Source organism: Phoca vitulina, unplaced genomic scaffold, assembly GCF_004348235.1.
Source record: "Phoca vitulina isolate PV1807 unplaced genomic scaffold, GSC_HSeal_1.0 scaffold2, whole genome shotgun sequence".
In the NCBI taxonomy this organism is placed as follows: Eukaryota; Metazoa; Chordata; class Mammalia; order Carnivora; family Phocidae; genus Phoca; species Phoca vitulina.
In genome coordinates this window covers 37,092,399-37,112,199 of record NW_022589705.1, presented here as the reverse complement: position 1 = coordinate 37,112,199, position 19,801 = coordinate 37,092,399, and the positions used below count along the sequence as shown (strand labels likewise).

Sequence of the window (19,801 nt, the reverse complement as noted above, 5' to 3'; positions counted from 1 at the left end):
AGGGAGCCCGATGCGGGACTCGATCCCGGGACTCCAGGATCATGACCTGAGCCGAAGGCAGTCGCTTAACCAACTGAGCCACCCAGGCGCCCACCATCTTGCCTTCTTGATCTAATTGTGTTCTCTTCCCTTTCTTCTACTATAGGGAATATAATTAATTAAGAGAAAAACCTCAGAGAAGGTAGAAACCTGAAGTCTGTCTTCCCAGCCAATTCAGAGTGAGAAATATAATAATCACTTAACAATTATAGGGCACAAGGCTGAACTGCTTATTTATTGCCTGTGTCATTCTGATTGATTGGTGCCAATGTTCTACATATTTTGAATATCACCATTGATATGGTATATTTTTATTAGCAAAGTAGTAGATGTTTATTATATTAAATTGGAAAAATACAGAAAAAGACAAATTAAAAATGTAAGCCCCTTTAAAGGTCTTGTTTATTTCTTTTTTTTTTTTTTAAGATTTTATTTATTTATTTGACACAGAGAGAGAGAGAGAGATCACAAGCGGGGTGGGAGGTGGGGGCAGAGGCAGAGGGAGAAGTAGGCTCCGGCTGAGCAGGGAGCCCGATGTGGGGCTCAATCTCAGGACCCTGGGATCATGACCTGAGCCGAAGGCAGACGCTTAACTGACTGAGCCACCCAGGCGCCCCAAGGTCTTGTTTATTTCTTAAGTAAATTCCTAGACCCTTCATAATTTCTATGGTATTTAGAATGGTATTTTTTATTACATTCTACTGTTGGTAATGTTAGTTAGAGAAGTGTCTGATTTATCTAAGTTGGTCATATATTCATTCAGCAACTTGCTGAACTCTTTTATCAGTTTTTTTTTTTTTTTAAGATTTTATTTATTTATTTGACAGAGAGAGACACAGCGAGAGAGGGAACACAAACAGGGGGAGTGGGAGAGGGAGAAGCAGGCTTCCCACTGAGCAGGGAGCCCGATGTGGGACTAGATCTTAGGACCCCGGGATCATGAACTGAGCCAAAGGCAGACGTTTAACCGACTGAGCCACCCAGGCGCCCCTCTTTTATCAGTTTTAATCATTTATTGATTCTAATCATTTCTAGATAAAAAAAGTTTATTTCTTTTCTTCTAATTCTTATATACCTCATTTTCTCCTCAAAGCATTAGCCGGGAATTGCTATACTGTGTTCAGCAGTGTTGGTAATAATGGGTATCCGTGTCTTGTTCCGGATCTTAAAATATATCTATATTTTCTCCATTAAATGTAATGGCTGTTGTAGATTCCTGGATACAGATTTTGCTATTTCCTAATTTTAAGTCCTTCATAAGTACTGTGTTAACTTTCTATTACTACATAACAAATTCTAATAAACTTAGCAGTGTGAAACAGCGCCTGCTTTAAAATATCATAGTTTTGGGGCGCCTGGGTGGCTCAGTCGTTAAGCGTCTGCCTTCGGCTCAGGTCATGGTCCCAGGGTCCTGGGATCGAGCCCCACATCGGGCTCCCTGCTCAGTGGGAAGCCTGCTTCTCCCTCTCCCACTCCCCCTGCTTGTGTTCCCTCTCTCTCTATGTCTCTGTCTGTCAAATAAATAAATAAATAAAATCTTTAAAAAAAAAGTATCATAGTTTTGTAGGTCAGAAGTCCGGGCGGGTTCAGCTGGGGTTGGGGCATCTTTAGGAAGCCATTTTAGATTTTTTTTTTTTTTTTTACACAAGTACATACCCAGCCTCTGTTAAGTACTGTTCCATTTTTGTTTATATACTTCCATGCTTTTCTCAAAGCATATACACATGTATTAGAGAGACTGTATTAAGAGTATGACTTTGGGAACCAGATTATCTTTACTAATGATTTGACCTTGGGCAAGTTAATCAACTTTCTTTTGTCTCTTTTTCTTTATCATCGAAATGGGAATATTGGTAGTACTTGTCTCAGAAGGCACATAGTAAGTTTTAGCTATTGTGATAATTATTATATTAGTCAAACTGAAATGCTATTATTTTGTCATCTTTATTTTCTAAACTATAACATAAATATTTTATCTGTAAGCATTCTTAGGCAACTTCATTTTAATAACTGCAAGCTATTCCATTGTGTAGGTATACTGTAACCAATTTTATTAGGGGCTGATTCTATTTTCCTACTTTATAAACAGCACTGAGATGAGCATCCTGTGGATTTTTGCACACTATTTCTATTTACTTGATGAGAATAGATTCATAGACTTAGAATTGGTATTCATAGACTTAGAATTGGTATTTTCAAGGGGAACTACCTGATGAAGACTTGTGATATATTTTACCACATTGCCCTGCAAAAAGATTGAACTCCCTCCCAGAAGTTTCACTTACTTTTTAAATTATGCAATAATACTGTTAGAGGGTGAGTCTTAGGGGTAAGTCCCTTAGAGCAGTGGAAGGAGGAGAAATAGTTCGATTCAAAGCTCATGTGGAAGCGGTCGTGATTAGAAGTCTGATTTGGAGAACAGGTTTTGGGGGAAAGGAGAACGTGAAAGACAAGTATGAGTACCTTTGGACTAACAAGGAAATAGGTATTCCAGAAGTTGGAACTCTGTATAGCATTCAGATGTGACATAAAATTCAATTTAGAAAACTTTTGATTATTAATATTGCAACAGAATTTTACTTCAGTTAATTTTTTTGTGTCAGTGGCACAATATTTTAAATTAGCTTACACAATAAGTAGACTCTACATTGTTACAGTGAGCTATAATCTGTTAGCTCTAAATGGTAACTTATAAATGAGTGATATTTCTAAAGTTTATGAGTTGGGGACTGTCTGCATGTCATTGTTTAAAAAAGAGATCCAGAGGGTTTTCATTCATTCATTTCATTTTTTTTAAAGATTTTATTTATTTATCTGAGAGAGAGAGAGAGAGATCATGAGCAGGGTGGAGGGGTAGATGGAGAAGCCGACTCCCTGCCGAGCAAGGAACCTGATGCAGGACTCAATCCCAGGACCCTGCGATCATGACCTGAGTCGAAGGCAGATGCTTAACGACTGAGCCTCCCATGCGCCCCATTCATTTCATTTATTTCATTCATGGTAATTCATTAGTTCACATATTGTCCTGGTACACTCCTAACTCTTGGGAGCTGTATACCTAGGATATCTAAGAGTGGCATGCAATCCAGCAAAAGTATCAGCACCAGATTTCTGAAGAGAAAATCTCAGCAACACTTCTGGCACACAGAGATCTAGTTGTAACTGACAGCATATAAGCAGTATATGCATTGCTTAATGTTGGTGACGCCTTTCTGCTGCTATAAAATCACCTGCTCATTAATAGAGAATGATATAGCTTGATGAGGCTAGTAAGAATTTTTCTATCGCTGTACTTGTCCCTTTCAACTCCCACCTGACTCACACCACACTCAGCAACTGCACACACCCAAGACTGGTTGATTTAGTTGGTCCCAGAACGTATTGGAACAGGGTTACTCCACTCTAACAAAATGAAGAAAAGGATAAATACATACTATCTACAGTAGTATTGGACTTTTATTAGTTCTTGAAGTGACTCCAGAACCAGGAAATCCTAATAATAACAACGATAGTAATGACAAGTATAATAATTATGGTCATGTTCATAAGCAAATACTTGATATAATTTTTTAGGAACTTATTATGTACCTGACACAATACTGAGGGTTTAAATACATTATTTTACTTAATCTTATTCACTTATAAAATTGTTTTAAATTCCCCTTTTACTGATGAGGAAACTAAGGCACAGCGAGATTAAGGAATTTGCTCAAGGTCACATTGCTAAAAAGTGGTAGAACCATGTTTTAAACCCAGGACTCTGACTCTAAAATCTATATTTCTTTTAAAAAAGTGTAAGCTTTAAAATTTTTTAAAAATAGTTTTAGATGTACTGAAGAGTTTGCAGAATTATTATGGAGAGTTCCCGCATATCCTTTACTCAGTTTCCTCTCATATTGACATTTTGCCTTACCGTAGTACAATTGTCAAAATGAAGAAAATCACATTAGTACAATGTAATTAACTTAAGTAAAGACTTTATTTGGATCAACAGCTTTTCTACTAATGTCTTCTTTCTGTTCCAGTGTCCAATTCAAGATCCAACATTATATTGTCATGACAGCATTCATTGTCATGTTTCCTTGGTCTTTCCTTGTCTGTCATGACCTTGACACTTTTGAAAAGTTCTTGCATTATTTTGTAGGATACCCCTCAGTTTGGCTTTGTCTGATAATAAAACTGATATTCTCAACTGCCAGGCCTCTCAACAAAGATTTCTTGTATTTTCTAGATGAATATATTATTTTTGTATGATTAGTTTACATTTGTATGTTTTGATGGACTGTATCACTTTGAATCCTTGGAATCTTGAGAAGCAAAAATTTGTACAAGCAGCAACATTCCCTCTGCTGTTCCTTATAGAATTGGAGAGCTTCATGTTGGAAGGACTTCTGCAGCCAGAGTCTCTTACTTGCATTTCCCTTCAGACAGTGCCTTGGCCACTCAAGGGGCTGGAGGTGTGAGGGGTTGTCCTCGAACGTGCTTACATCTCAGCTGTGGGTGCCTGATTCTCTCTATGTGGTTCAGGTTCCTTCATGCCCCTCACTTGAGCCAGGAATTATAGAATGGGGTTTTCATTGTTCAGACAAGGAATCAATTCTACATTCTTTGTCACAAGACTTCTGTAATAGAGGCTGAAGAATACAAAGTTAGAGAGGTGTAAATTCTTTACAGCTTTGGAAAAGCCACTGTTGGCACTGAGCCATATAGAGGGGAAAGCAACAAGATAAGCCTTCCTATCGAGAGCTTCAAGCAAGTTGGCAAGGTCATGTCCCATGTATGCAATAGGGAAGTTTGGTTTTCCTTTCGTTGCCTAAAATCTTTTAATGACCTGACATGTCTGCAGAATAAGGGCCAAATCCCTTAGTTAGTCAAAGAAGTCCCTTCCACAATACTCACAGCTTTCTTCACAGTGCTCCCTTGTGGTCTTGATTGCAGGACTTACACAGTTGCATTTATGTTTTTATGAAGGATGAAGGTCTTCCCATTAGAAAAGAGGGGCCTAATAATTCATCTTGACATCTCTAAATGCCTAGTACTGATTTATAATAGATGCTTTATAAATGCTTCTAGAATGATGAATATCTGCATAGGCTACCCCTTTTGTTATGTTTTGTCAGCAGAAATGTAAAGAAGACATTAAAAGTGCTACTTCAATGATCAGTAGAAGACATTTGATTATATTCTGCACGCCATTTTTTTCTGTCTCTCTCAGTGGCAAGACAACCTGACTAGGATTTATCTGCCTTAGTTCCTGAACAGTGTCTTACCACAAAGAGCATGAGAATCACAGTATGATTTTAGATATTACAGATCTTCTCTTGTCCCAGCTTGGATGTTAAATAGCTATTGAGCAAATCACTGATCTCCTTGGCCTTGGTTGTTTTCTTCCCTGTGAAATGAACAAATTAGGCCACATGATTTTTAAGGTCCTTTCCAGTTCCAACCTTTAATCTTTTCTATAATAGAACATTTGTCTTAAATGTCAATCAGAGGGGGACTGTGTTATAACCCCATTCAAAATTCTGCTCTTTGAACAAAATGCTGAGAATTTTTTTACTGCTAGTTATACCTAGGATAACCATCACAGCTTAGTTGAAAAGTTCATGTATATCCTCCCAACATCTTCTTAATGGTATGAAAATGGTATCCAGTCCCAACATGCAAGATCAATATCAGGATGCCTAAACTGGAGCAATCCAGGGCTATTGCAATACTTCCAGTCTTACTTCACCTTTGTCACTCTGACATGCTCAAAGTTGTAACAAGGTACCTGCAATGCAATTCCGATTCTAACTGCCTGGAGTTATTTCAGATTTCACAGATTAGGGGCACTGTCTCCCTCAAGACTGCCCTCACTCCAGACACTAGCTGCAAGCCTGAAGATTCCCGGGCCCCTTGCTTTTCTGACCAACTGGCTACAAAATCAAGAGTTCCCACTACTTCTTCAGATTTATTAATTCTCTAGAATGACTCACAGAACTCAGGAAAATACTATACTCATGATTACAGCTTTATTGTAAAAGATACCCATCAGGCTAGCCAAAATAAGAGACCCATGGGGTGAGATCTGGGAGGATTCCCCAACACCAGGCTTCCATGTCTTCAGAATGTTCTCACCTTCCCAGTACATCAGTCTGTAGCAGCAACCAGGAAAGCTCACCTGAGCTTTGAATGTCCAGAGTTTTTACTGGGTTTCATTACCTACACAGGATTGATGGAACCATTGACCATGTCAATCTCCAGGAGGTCAGGCTGACAGCTTGTGGCTCAAAGCCCCAACCCATCACAGATTTTCCTCGGCTTCATGATGGGATTATGTCCTGATAAACCCATTGTAAGTTGAGAATATTGTAAGTCAAAGACGCTTTTTATGCATCTAACTTACTGACCATCATAGCTTGGTCTAACCTGTCTTAAACGTGTTCAGAACACTTACATTAGCCTACATTTGGGTAGAATCATCTAACACATAGCCTATTTTATAATAAAGCGTTCAATATTTCATGTAGTTTATTGAATACTGTACTGAAAGTGAAAAGCAGAACAGTTGTATGGGTAGTGATAAGTGTATCATTTGTTTACCTTGGTGATTGGGAGCTTTGGCTTGTTGCCACTTGCTGCCCAGCATCACAAGAGAGGAACATACTGCATATGGCTGGCCTGGGAAAAGATTAACATTCGAAATTTGAAGTATGGTTTCTGCTGAATGTGTACAGGTTTGTATTATCATAAAGTTGAAAAAATCCTAAGTTGAACCATCATAAGTTAGGGACCATCTGTAATTACATGAGTGGTCTTTCCACCATGGCCTGCCCCCATCCTGAAATTACCTAGGGGTTCACCAGGAATCACCTCATTAGCACAAACACCCATGATTTCAGGGGCCCACCATGAGTAATAAAGACACACCCATCATTTAGGAAATTCCAACGCTTTAGACGTTCCCTCCCAGGAATCAGGGACAACGGCCAGCCAAATTCTTTATTATACCACAACACTAAAAGTCATATAACAAAATTTTGTTTGTTGCTTTGAAATCTTAGAAACTCTTCCAATTCAATAGTTATAAATTGGGAGCAGTCTTTTGGAATTGGTACTATGCTTATATAATAATTTTTCACATAATGATTATACCAAGGAGAAATGTAGTTGACATTGGTTTGTTACTGAGACTATTATTTTTTTTTTAAGGATAGAGAGAGAGAGAGAGGGGTGGGGTGGGTAGCACGGAACCTAATGTGGGGCTTGATCTCACAACCCTGAGATCATGACCTGAGCCACAATCAAGAGTACAGCGCTTGACCGACTGAGCCACCCAGGTGCCCCCTCACTAAGACTTGTTTATATCAGATGGACAATACGCCTTTAAAAAACAAAAATAAATGAATAAAAAAACCCCACCCAGGTCCTGCTCTGTACTGCAAGAACTAACAAGAACTATACACAATTTAATTTACTCACTGGAACTAAAAAATTATTGCTAGACCTTTATTTCAAAGTGATATCTTACTCAGTGACAAAAAATTGAAGACAACTGATACTTTTTTCTGAGAGGCTGCTGAAGTATAGGGTTAACGTGGCATCAAATTCAACACCATACTGCGATCCCAGGAGGCAGGAGCATTCCTGAACGTCCTCTATAGGCATGACTCATTTCTAGAGATAGTCTGGCAGGAGATGATTGAAGCCCACTAGGCATGTGCTGGTGCTTTTGCCTTTTGCTTTATTTGGTGTCATTTGTCAGCAGGAATGATTGACATGTGTGGTGTCGGTTGACATGTATAACTTATATAGCCCTAACACCCCGTTTGCCCCAGATATCCAGGGTTCCAAACAGTTTCACCTACAGATCTTCCTGAACATCAAGGTGCAGGACAAAAACGCCAGTGATTTTATTGGAATGAAGCCAGGCCACTGGCTTTTTATAATAGAGATCCTCAAGATTGGACAAAGGAAAAGAACGGGATGACCACATACTGTTTAGCAAGCTACGAGTGAGGCAGTGAGCAATATCTCACTCAGGAGCATGACAAGGAAGTACTCCTGACCAACATCGTGATCTGTGAGAGCAATGGGAATGAGGTGCCTTCAGTGAAGCAAAAGTATGGGGTCAGTAGTGAATCAGAGGACATTTCATGGGTGGGTTACAGTAACTCATTAAAAGGGATGGAATGAACTTGTGTTCATTGTAGAAAATAACCACGACTTATCCATAAAATAGTTAGAGGACTCAGTCTGCTTCATAAAAGCCAGATATTGCAGGACCGTGAACCCCTTGTTAAGGGTAAATGATACTATGGCTGATGTATCCTTTCTAGTAGACCTCTTTGACACATTCTCAAAAGTTTTCTTAGGCTTTACTATAAGCCCTAGACTTCAGCTACAGTGGTAGCAGATACAATTCATATTAGCAACTGTGAATTCTTAGGTAAAAGAAATCTGGCAATTAGTAATTTTTTTCAGAAAGAACATCAGCTCTACTTAATAACTATATATTCTGCATTGTAAAAATTTTCTTTTTATTTAAAAGTTGGGTTTTTGTGATTTTTTTAAAAAAGCTATGGGAATCTTTATTTAGAAATTTAGATGGCATAAGGTAGTAAGTTTTCATATTTTAGTAAAATTGATTTTTAGACAGTGATTGCTGGTCTCGGTCTTAACTGTAACTAACAAAAGAATTTAGTGCAATTTATTATTTTTAAAAAATTATTAGTATGCTGATTACATGATTATTATTACATTGATTACAGCAGTACATGATTAACTTTTTGAAGCCTGAGGGAAGTAACGATTAATGGAATGCAAAAATGCCATCATAATTGCATCCCTAAAATCATACCAGAAAGATATATCGGTGACATGGTTACACTAAACTTTCAAGGCCCACGTTTACCACTTTAAATAACTTAGGCTCTTACCAAAAATAAATAAGTAAATGAGTAAAATAAAATGAATTTAAAAAGATCCCCTCCTTACCCTGTTTAAGATCCCACAACCCATTAAATCTGTCTTCTATTGGATGTTGAACATAATGGTATCACAAACTTGATGAAAGCTCTTCATTTATGATGGCCATGTGGCCATTGAAGTAAATTGGGATAGTTTTGTGCATTATAGAGAAGGTTGTATGCCAATTAATAGTTAGGCACCAACTATTAGCCCAGCACAGTATAAAACGATAGTCATGGTTTGTGGCCTCCATGGACCCTAAAATTTCTTCTTATTCAATTATTTCTTCAGTTGGTATTTATCGAGTACCTGTTATGTACCAAGTATGGAGCGTGGCACTGAGGATAAAGGAGTCCACAAGACAGACAAGGTCTTTGTCTTGATGGGGTTGATGGAGCTGTGGAATCTGCTGCTGAGACAGTTGAAAGATAGATCATGGTGATCTTTTTATTTTTAAAGGGACACTCATTTCATTAAAAATTCTCATTAACTAATGAATTATTGTCCTAGAATTTAGAGAATGCTTCAGAAATTCTGAACTTCTGTAATAATAAAGGAATTTTGCCAGTTGGAAATTTCTCTTTGGAAAAACATAGTATGTTTCAGAGCAGATGTTTACTGAAACACCTTTCTCTACAGTCTGCTTTTGCTGTTGAAACAGTGTTGCCGACAGTCAAAGTAGTCTTTTGTTTCTGAAACAGGTGGCTCCCATATTATGACTAATTTCTGACTAGGTCTGTTCTAACTCACAGATGAGTTGCTAATAATTACTTTAGATATGACATGTTAGTTAAAAAGTTCTTGATTAGGATGAAAATGTCTTCTGTGTCTATCATTGCCAATGTTTAAAGCATAATCCATGTTTGTTAGCTTAACTATGGGTTTGAGGTAGATAATTACAGCTAGAAAGAACCAGAGTTTACAGTGCTGTTAAAAGCATAGTTCAAAGTAAAATGCCTCAGACTACTTTTATAACAAGGCAGGACATAAAAACAAACACATATATTCTCATACACATGTTTTTCTTGTAAGATCTAAAAAATTTGCCTATTGATTTTTTATTTTCATCAGTGTCAAAGAACAGAAATGATAGAATAAGGGTAACAATTACAAGTGTGGATTAAAAAAAATAAATAAACGGGATCCAAAAGGACATCTGAAGACCAGTCAAATGATGAAAGAGGATACTAAAATGAAAATTATGCTGTTCATTGTGGAGTAGATACGAAGAAAAAAAAAGGATGCTGAGTTTTGTCTTATTGTCTGCATCACTTTATATCTATTAGTAAATTAAAAAAATCCTTCCCTTCCAGGACAGATAGGTTTCCTTTGGCCTTGCATCTTTTTGACAACCATGCTTCTGAAGGACACCTCAGCTGAGTGGTACTGGACCCAACTGACCTACCTGTCACTTACATCTGTTGTTATGGGCACGAGAGATTTGGAGCAACATATTTAATAGCATACATTCCTGATTTTAACAAAAGATAGTAGTGAAAGTGCATTAATAGAAATACTGGGTGAAAAAGTGCTAGAATCAGCTAGAAAGAACACCAGATATGGGCAGAAAGAAATAAAAACCTAGTGAGTTAAAAATGAGACCTACTAATGCCAAGGAGACAAATACATGGATCCTCACTCACCATCTCCAGCTCTTCAAATCCTGACCCCATCACTTTTTAGTTCTATGACCTTGGGCAAATTACTTAACTTCTTTCTCCATGCTTCAGCTCCTTCATCTTGACGTAGGGATAATACTGCTTTCCTCAAAGAGTTGTTAACAGGATTAAATATGATAATAGTTGTAAAATATTAAAACAGTGTCTGGGGGCACCTGGATGGCTTAGTTGGTTAAGCATTTGCCTTTGGCTCAGGTCATGATCTCGGGGTCCTGGGATTGAGCCCTGCATGGGGCTCCCTGCTCAGCAGGGAACCTGTTTCTCCCTCTCCCTTTCCCCCTGTTTGTGCTCTCTCTGTCTGTCAAATAAATAAATAAAATCTCTAAAAAATAAATAAAACAGCGTCTGGAACATAGTAAGTACTCATAAATGTTTGTTATTATTTTCGGTTTATCATCTTGTTCATAAATACACAATTATTGGTCTCATTACTGGGAATGGTTTAGTAAAAGATCAGAAGCTTTGAAGCAGGTAGATGGGTTTAAATCCTGCCTCTGCCACTTACCAGCAGTGGGAACTTGGGCAAGTTAATGTCTCTGTGATTTTGTTTTCTTACCTGCAGTATCAGAAAAATAGTAACTATCCCGTAGGAACGGGGCCTAAGTCACCCTAGTGGACTGGTCTGGTCTTCCTGACTCTCCCCTGTGGCCGGAGCAGTCACACACTGAGAGGAACAGTCAATGGCCAGTTGTAGGTAGGCCAGAGCTTTTCTAGCGTTAAATCAATCTCACTGACTAATCAGTGTTAGCTGTTGAGTCTAACAACTTATTTTATGCAGGAGGTGCAGGGATGGCAGAAGCCCTTTAGCCCAGATTAGGACCTCTAAGACAGAGAAGTCTCTGTTGTAGCATTTTGAATATATCCCCACCCCCCTGCCCTTTCTAGGTCCTCAAAACCCTTTTGGGATCTGGCCAGGTAGGAATCTCTGCATCTGCGCCTCTGCTCTTTACCCCCACAGTGATTCTCAATTTTGACCAGAGATTAGGGATCCTTCCCTAAACAGTAAAATAAATGTTTGATTTATCACCTTAAAAAAATTAAAAATTTTAAACTAACTTTAATTGTAGCAGGTTCCTTTAATCTTAAGTACATAGGCAACCGGACCGGCTAGAGATGAATGGTCTCCGAGTCGGAGGCAGTCTTTGAAACACGGGTCCACATAAGCTTTCATTTACTTCTCTTGTTTTTCACCGTAAATCCTTGACTTCTTGAATCTGGGGCTGCCTAGCCTGCTTTCTGCTTAATCCTCCAAAATTCTGCACTTGAGACTACCTGTTTCTTCTTGTCTTTCTCATCTCAACTGTGGGAGTCTTTTCCCAATTATCCTGTCAAAAGTAGAGGAGAAAGATTTGAAGAAGTTAAAGACATAAGGCACGATATCATCGAAGGACTATTATGCAGACATTTCCTCATATAATACATTTTACACATGGTACTGATCTGGTGTCTATTGATGCCAATGGAATGGTGGCAAGTGTGAGGGGAGTGCAGAATGAGAGTTTATGAGATACAGAGAGATTAGGGAAGGCTTCCTGGAGAAGATGGGATTGGGAAGGGCGGAGGATTTAGACATGTCCTTCCTGGTGAGGGAAGGACAAGAAAATGATGTGTTGTGGCACTTATGGAATATTTGACAAATACAATGAACAAATTGAAATAAGATAAGTGAATAAGTAAATTGTGTCTGGAGGACCAGTTAGGAGCCCATAATAGAATGGTCTGGTTTTTAAGTGATAAAACAGCAAACTTGAGAGGGTTTGAGAGACATCATGTGAGTGGATCACAGAGCATGTACAGGGCTCCTGCCCTGGGTTTGATATCTGAGGCTCCAGAATTCAATATTTATACCGCAAAGCAAATCCATTAAGACAGAGTCACAGGTACGGGACTGTAACTGTGCATATTTATGTCTAAATATTTATACATCCATACATATAAGTCTGAATAATTTGGAAATAAGCAGGGAAATGTGAGGGTTGTCTTGTTCCACATATTCACTCGGAGTACATCTAATAAGTAAGAAGCTTATTTCCTGTAATGCACTGGGAGCTAGGACCTATTCAAAGGAGAAACTAGCTGAGATAATCCTGGAGGCACAGATAGGAGTGGTTTGTCTGGATTTTAAGCAATGATTGTTTCACTGAGCTCTGTCCTTGTTTAACTATATAGAGAGCATAAATTTTATTTCTGACCAGTGCATTTTTTAATTTTTTATTTTATTTATTTATTTTTTTAAAAGATTTTATTTATTTATTTGACACAGAGAGAGAGAGACAGCAAGAGAGGGAACACAAGCAGGGGGAGTGGGAGAGGGAGAAGCAGGCTTCCTGCTGAGCAGGGAGCCCAATGCGGGGCTTGATCCCAGGACCCTGGGATCATGACCTGAGCCGAAGGCAGATGCTTAAGGACTGAGGCACCCAGGCGCCCAGTGCATTTTTTTTTTAAAGGAAGATCAAGAAACTAGTGTATAAGAGGGGGACAGCCAGGCATTTGCAAGCCATGTTGTATGAGGAGCAGTAGAAGAAATGGAGAAATAGACAGAAGTTAATGTTATTAACGTATGTGAAAAGGTGACAGCATTTATTCCATGATGCTCTGGAGACAAAAACTAGAATATGTAAATTTCAACTCATGATGATAGAGAATGTTCTACAACTCACAGTTTATTTTTTTAAATTATTTTTAGAGAGAGCGTGCACAAGCATGGACGGAGGGGCAGAGGAGAGGGGGAGAAAGAATCTTAAGCAGGCTCCATGCTGAGCATGGAGCTTGACTCGGGGCTTGATCTCATGACCCTGAGATCATGACCCTGAGATCGTGACCGGAGCCGAAATCAAGAGATGGGTGCTTAACTGATGGGGCCATCCAGGTGCCCCAATAACTCACATAGTTTAAATGGAAGGGATTCTCCCATGAGTCGTGCTGAGTCTTTTCCACCCGATACTTAAAGACACCTGCAAGGAATTTCTGCTTTATAAAGAGGATGGGACTGGATGAAGGAAATTTTCCTGCTTTCTCTAAGATTTTGTGATTCTGTCTTCTCATGTGAGGCGATATAGAGTTCTGTGTGTTTATAAGTGAAGCATATTCTGTCTCCCTTTGTTCTTAGAATCTGTTCAGTTACATTCCTGCTTTACTTTCTGAAGTATGAACTTGTACCTTGGTGGTAGTGATCACATGAACACATAATTTTTTACTCTATATCATCTCTAGCTTTGCGCTAAGAAATTTGAACAGAATTCCCTGGATCCCTCTGACTAGGAGACATCAATCCTAAATCTTGTTTAGTTGCCCCTGTCTTGTCATCCTTGGCCTATTTTAGGGGCAAGGTGTGTGTATCTGTGTTAATCTGAAGGGAGAAAGAGAAAGGCTTCTTCAGGCATTTTTACGATGGGAACAGGGCCTCAATTCTGCACTGTTTTCTCCTTCCTCCCCAACACAGCCTCAGGGTGGGTGGGGATGTTAGCAGGAGAAGTGGCAGGAACAGGGCCAGCAAATGCCCTTTTCTTGATGCTGAAACAGATTCTAACCGTGTCCTTCCCTAGGTGTGCTTGCTGTGAGGTCTCTGTTCCTTCAGGCAAGTGCTTCCCATAGTGTCTCCCACTCCTCAGAAGGCTTTCTCTACTCTCTCTCTGGGTGACGTTCGGTAAGAAGATTGAGCAAGTACACTGTGGGGCCGTAGGCAGTCTAGTGGAGTCATTAGAAGGACAGGCCCTGGACAGGCTCTGATGCTTCCCATGGACTGGTCCCTTATCTTGCTGAACCATACTTTCCTTATCTGTAAGATGCAGATAATGCAAATGTCACAGGGTTGTTAGGAAGATTATTTGACCTATATATAAAAAAGAGGCTTCCTAGCACAGGGAAATACTCAGCTCTAGTTTCTGTTGTTAGTATTCATGGCTATGTCTCTCACTCCTCCGTGGCACATTCTGGTTTACAGGAGACTTTCTACCTTTCCCATGATACAGGATCCCATAACTGCCAGAATGACCAGTTCTTCTGGACTCGTCCTGGCCTGTGTTTTCATAGTGGTCAGTTTCTATGAGGGGTCTGCCGTTTGTCATAAGGATGTTCTCTTAACTATATAGTTTGTTTTCATTCAGTTAGGAATAATTTATTTTTATTGTAACTTAGTACATTCTCTATTTGGTTTCTAGTGTATATCTTTTGATTGTACTTATTTTACATTTTCTGGAGGTTTTCTTAAAGAAGGGATCACATATGACATAACATATATACATTTTATTTATTTTACATTTTGTTATATTTGGTATTCTGGGATAAATGACTATATTTTATTCCCTTAAAAAGTGTCAGAAAAAGAACTTAAAACATTATTTGGTAAGTACTAGTAGCTGAGGACCATATGGACAGTTATTCCTAGGAATTCTGGCATAAATCTTTCCACCAAACAGACTCAAAAAAAAAAAAAAAAAAAAAGCAGGCCTGGGAGAAGAGACTGGAATAGCAAATGAAAATGGATGGATTCTACAAATGAACTTTCTTGATTTTGATGAACTTTTTGATATTTCAGGTATATATTTTTTCTTCTCTATGTACTGTTTAGTTTAAAATTTTTCCCATTATTCATTTTATACATCATTTCTTCAGCTGGTCTGAAGGAGCAAATATGCACATACAGTATGATGGTTGGGACTGTCCCATTCCAAAGGGGGCCATATCTATACAGCATGCCCTGTTTTCTCATTTCTTTGCAACTTTGAGAGTCTTTCAGCAGAGGCAGGAATGTGCTGTCAACTGGGTCATTGGTTTATCTTCTATCAATACATACATCCAGTAGAAAATAAAAAGTTGCTCTGTACAAGTGTTTGTATTTTGCAGCACTGATCTATACTTTGGGGATGGGCAACATTATGCAGCTATTCTATGCTGGGGTATAAGAAATACCATATGCTCTTGTCCTCCCCCCATTGTAGTATTTTTGTCTTACTTATCTCTAAATCATCTACCATGCTCAAAATACTATTTTAAAAATTCTTAATGAGTAGTCAGTAAATGGGAAATGACTGAAATATTGTTACCTTTTATATTTAATGGAGTAGACATTTATACAATTTAAGTATGGAAAAAAATCATAGTTGTAAAGAAGTATCCTCTTAGAGCCTCTATATTTCAATTTTTTACAGTTTTTTTAAAACCTGTATTTCTGGATTTGCGTTAAGAGTAATTTTTTCCCCGAAGTTTCTTGCAGTCACTATTGCAGAGATAAAATATTCTATTTCACGAATGCTATATGGTTAAATCACCACAAATATATTTAACTCTAAAAGTCACCTGTTTAGTTGAGATGGATTCAGTAATTTACGTAAGGTTCCTTTTCCAAGACTGCCATTGCAATTCAATTAAAAAGAAATTTCTCAGGGCGCCTGGGTGGCTCAGTTGGTGAAGCGTCTGCCTTTTGCTCAGGTCATGATCTCAGGGCCCTGGGATCGAGCCCCACGTCGGGCTCCCTGATCAGCGGGGAGTCTGCTTCTTCTGCCTCTGCCTCCCCCCGACCCCCCGCTCATGCTCTCTCTCTCAAATGAATAAATAAAATCCTAAAAAAAAAAAAAGAAATTTCTCATTTGCAAATACTCATAGGTGCTGTGGTATTTAAAAATCCATCATTTGTACCTAGTTCTTTAGTCACCAGTCATCTAAATAACACAGAAGTTCAACTTCTCAAACATGGAGATGGAATGGAACGGTCCCTTGGCAAAGCTTCCGGATGGGACTTTTTCACCATCCAATAAGGCTGGATTGTAACTTCATATTCACAACTAGTCCCTATCTTTGTGGTTATTTAAGTGTCAGACCCAAAGATCCGTGTTTGGATGATAATATTATAAGGGACAGTAACTTGCAGATCAGTGGATTGTACTTCTGTGTACCCTATCATTCCTCAAAGTCACTGTCTCTGAACTAGTGTTCTGTGTTGACAGAAAGGAGAAAAGGAATAGTCTGCTTCTTAGAATAAGGGAACTACGTGTGAAAACATCCACTTCAGTGACTAGATGAGAACCGTGTATAATTATTAGAGACATTGTTCATGTGCAAATAGATGTTGATAAAATTCTAGAAAATGGTTTGGTGTCTAAGAAGTTGGACATTCCACCAGAGATAGTTTTGATTATGTATTTATTTAAATTTCCTTAAAAAATAGTGCAAGGAAAATTCAGACAAACTACAGCAGAATCACTATAAATTCAAAATTAGTTAAGTCTGAATAATTGAAGTTTTGATACACTAGAAAAATTGCAAAAACTTAAAATTTTCAATAACCGCACCTGAGATCATGGGTCAGTAGATAGCCCTGCCTATGGCATCTTTTATGTGCCTGTGTTATGCTACAACATTTAACTGTTTGTGTTCTTGTTGGGCTCTCCTCATAGGGACTTCATTCATTTAATTCATTCCCCCACAAATATTAACTGCCCTACTGTATACCAGGTGCTGGGGATACAACAGAGAACCAATCAGAGAAAAATATAGGTTTTCAAGAAGATTCTATTTTAATATGAGAGACAGAAATAAAAACTAGATAAATAAGCAACATATATCATATGTTAGATGGGATTTCTCTAAATATTCACCTCTGCATCACTCATATCTAGCACAATACCTGGATATAGTAAACACTCAAAAGCTACTCACTGCTAGATTGATTTATGAGATAAAATTGACCTATGACATCATATTACTTTCAGGTGTACAACATAATGATTTGATATTTGTGTATATTGCAAAATGATCACCACAATAAGTCTAGTAATGTCACCACAAAGTTCCCTCACCTGTGGCAAGCACCAATCTGTTCTCTGTATCTGTGAGTTTAGCTTGTTGTTGTTTGTTTGTTATAGATTCCACATATGAGTGAGATCTAGATTAATTTACTTTTATGATTACTCAGAGGAACAAAAACATAATTTTTAAAATTACCTTTGCTTTTAAATGTGAACAGCCACTGGAGTCCTGAAGTGGCCCACAGATACACATAGACTTGCGGTAGAGGCCGTATAGAATAACTTGCAGAATAAAACTGTTATCTATGAGTAAAGTAGCCTGGCAGATTTATTAATTGTGGTGACCTTAACAATGGGTATAATTGTATTACATGGCCCAAATGAATGGATATTTTATGTCACCATCTACCCATATCGGATGCTCTGAATTCATTCTAAAAACCTCTTATCTATAGTTTATCTGTACTTTAATTTATTTACATAAATAAACTTCAGTTTTTTTTTTTTCATGGAAACATACACATGTGTGTTGGCTTTGAACTTCACTATTCGCAAAAGTAAGAAAAAGTCAGTTACTTATATCAGTGTTTGTCCTCTCTTGGGTCGTTCTATTTGTGCACATTTGACTTGCCATATAAGTTATCATTTTTGTAGTTCTAATGTCAGTTTGAACTCAAAGGATCCAGATGTCTACGTCAATGTTCCTGCTACTGTTCATTTCTTTTTGTCAGTGTTTTGCAAAATAACATCACTTTGTGGAATGTGAAATGGATACCTTGCAGCTTAGCTAGTTAAGTTAAACAACTATAGGACTGAGAAAATATCTGTATCAATGGATTTTATTTTGCTTGTTTTGCAGGTGACAATGGCCAACATTGGAATAAATGGAGATCATTCTCTGGAAACCTGTGAAACAACACTTTTCGCTCTCCGAATGGCAACATGGAATCAAATCTTAGATCCCTGGGTGTACATTCTGCTGCGGAAGGCGGTCCTTAAGAACCTCTACAAACTGGCCAGACGCTGCTGTGGAGTGCATGTCATCAGCTTGCATGTGTGGGAGCTTAGCTCCATTAAAAATTCCTTAAAGGTTGCTGCTATTTCTGAGTCCCCAGTTGTAGAGAAAATAAATCAGCAAACGCCTGGTTTAATAGGACAGTAAGGCAGTGTAGATCTGGGGCAACTTTCAGGCAAGTTTTGTCAATATTTCAGTTAATTGGATAGAGATAGAAAGCCTAACTGGAAAATTCAGACCTCAGCAGTTAGTTTGGGGGTACTTTTGTCAGATTCGGCTGTTGAAATTTGTTAAATTCACTGTACAATTGCATCTTTTCACTTGTTTTTGTCAACTGGAGGTAAACATGATGCGATGATGCCATGGGAGTCAAAATGAAAGAAAAATTTGGCTTATTTGTGTTATTCACGCTTTTGGAATGAGTGACTCTGTTGAAGCCTAAAGCATTTGCATGTCCTATTTGTCAAAGAGCATCTTTCTATTGACTTGCACAGGGAAATAGCTGTTTGGGTGTCATTGCTCTGCAGCTGTTCCTGATAAACGAGGCTCATGAAGTGGAGCATGCTCATTGTGGGGTCTGGTCTGTTATACCCCTCATTATGTAGCTTCAATCAATGTATGTACGCTCATGTCTCATGGGATTCACGGTGGCTTTTTATAGTGACCTTCATGACACCAGGTGTGGCCATCAGGTTGCCTGACCTCGTGAGGCTCCTTAGAACGAGCCTATCCTTGTCATGTTGACAAATATGACTGCTTGCATGTATTATTGTGAGGGTAAATTGTTGCTTGAAGGTTTTTTTGTGTGAGTCATAGATTTGCCCAGTTTTCACATAATCTCCTTTTCCTCTGAAAGTTCTAGTGCACAGTAAATAATTTTTTGAGAAACAAAGGCTCTATCTCAGCACATATCTGGGTGATTTGCCTTATAGCAGTTCCTACGAAGCTCTGGCACAGATAATGCAAACAAACAGAACTTAAAACCCCGTGGATAGGTACAAAGCATATTGGCAAAGAAGTTCTACTTTGAACTGCCATTTCTGTATTAGAGAACAAAAGAAACACAATCTATATATAATATTCAAAGACTATCTGCAGCTAGCGTGTTTGTGCTTTCTACACACACACACACAGCATATCAAAAATTTCTGTTGAAAGCTAGTTCATTAAATCTGTAAGATGGCATCTTCTAGAGCCTATGTTACCTATGTCAAGGGGAAAATTGGCAATTAGTCAGGCATTTGGTGATCATTATTATGGGTAACCAAGAGATCAGGGGATAATGATCTCTCTTCAAATTTCCCAGTAATACTTCAGACTTCTTTGCTTCTTTGTGTAATTCAACCCCCCAAATTTTAGTAATCATTGAA

The 19,801-nt window shown here is 38.4% G+C and overlaps 1 protein-coding gene across 1 annotated transcript in view; it reads left to right on the top strand.

The window, feature by feature from the left end:
- PTGFR (prostaglandin F receptor) overlaps positions 1 to 19,397 on the top strand; it is a 40,407-nt gene extending 21,010 nt beyond the window's left edge. The window contains exon 2 of the mRNA XM_032416375.1: positions 18,276 to 19,397. Coding sequence (XP_032272266.1) covers positions 18,276 to 18,578 — 303 coding nt within the window. The 3' untranslated portion in view covers positions 18,579 to 19,397. The remainder of the gene's footprint in view (positions 1 to 18,275) is intronic.
- Positions 19,398 to 19,801: the final 404 nt, after the last annotated feature.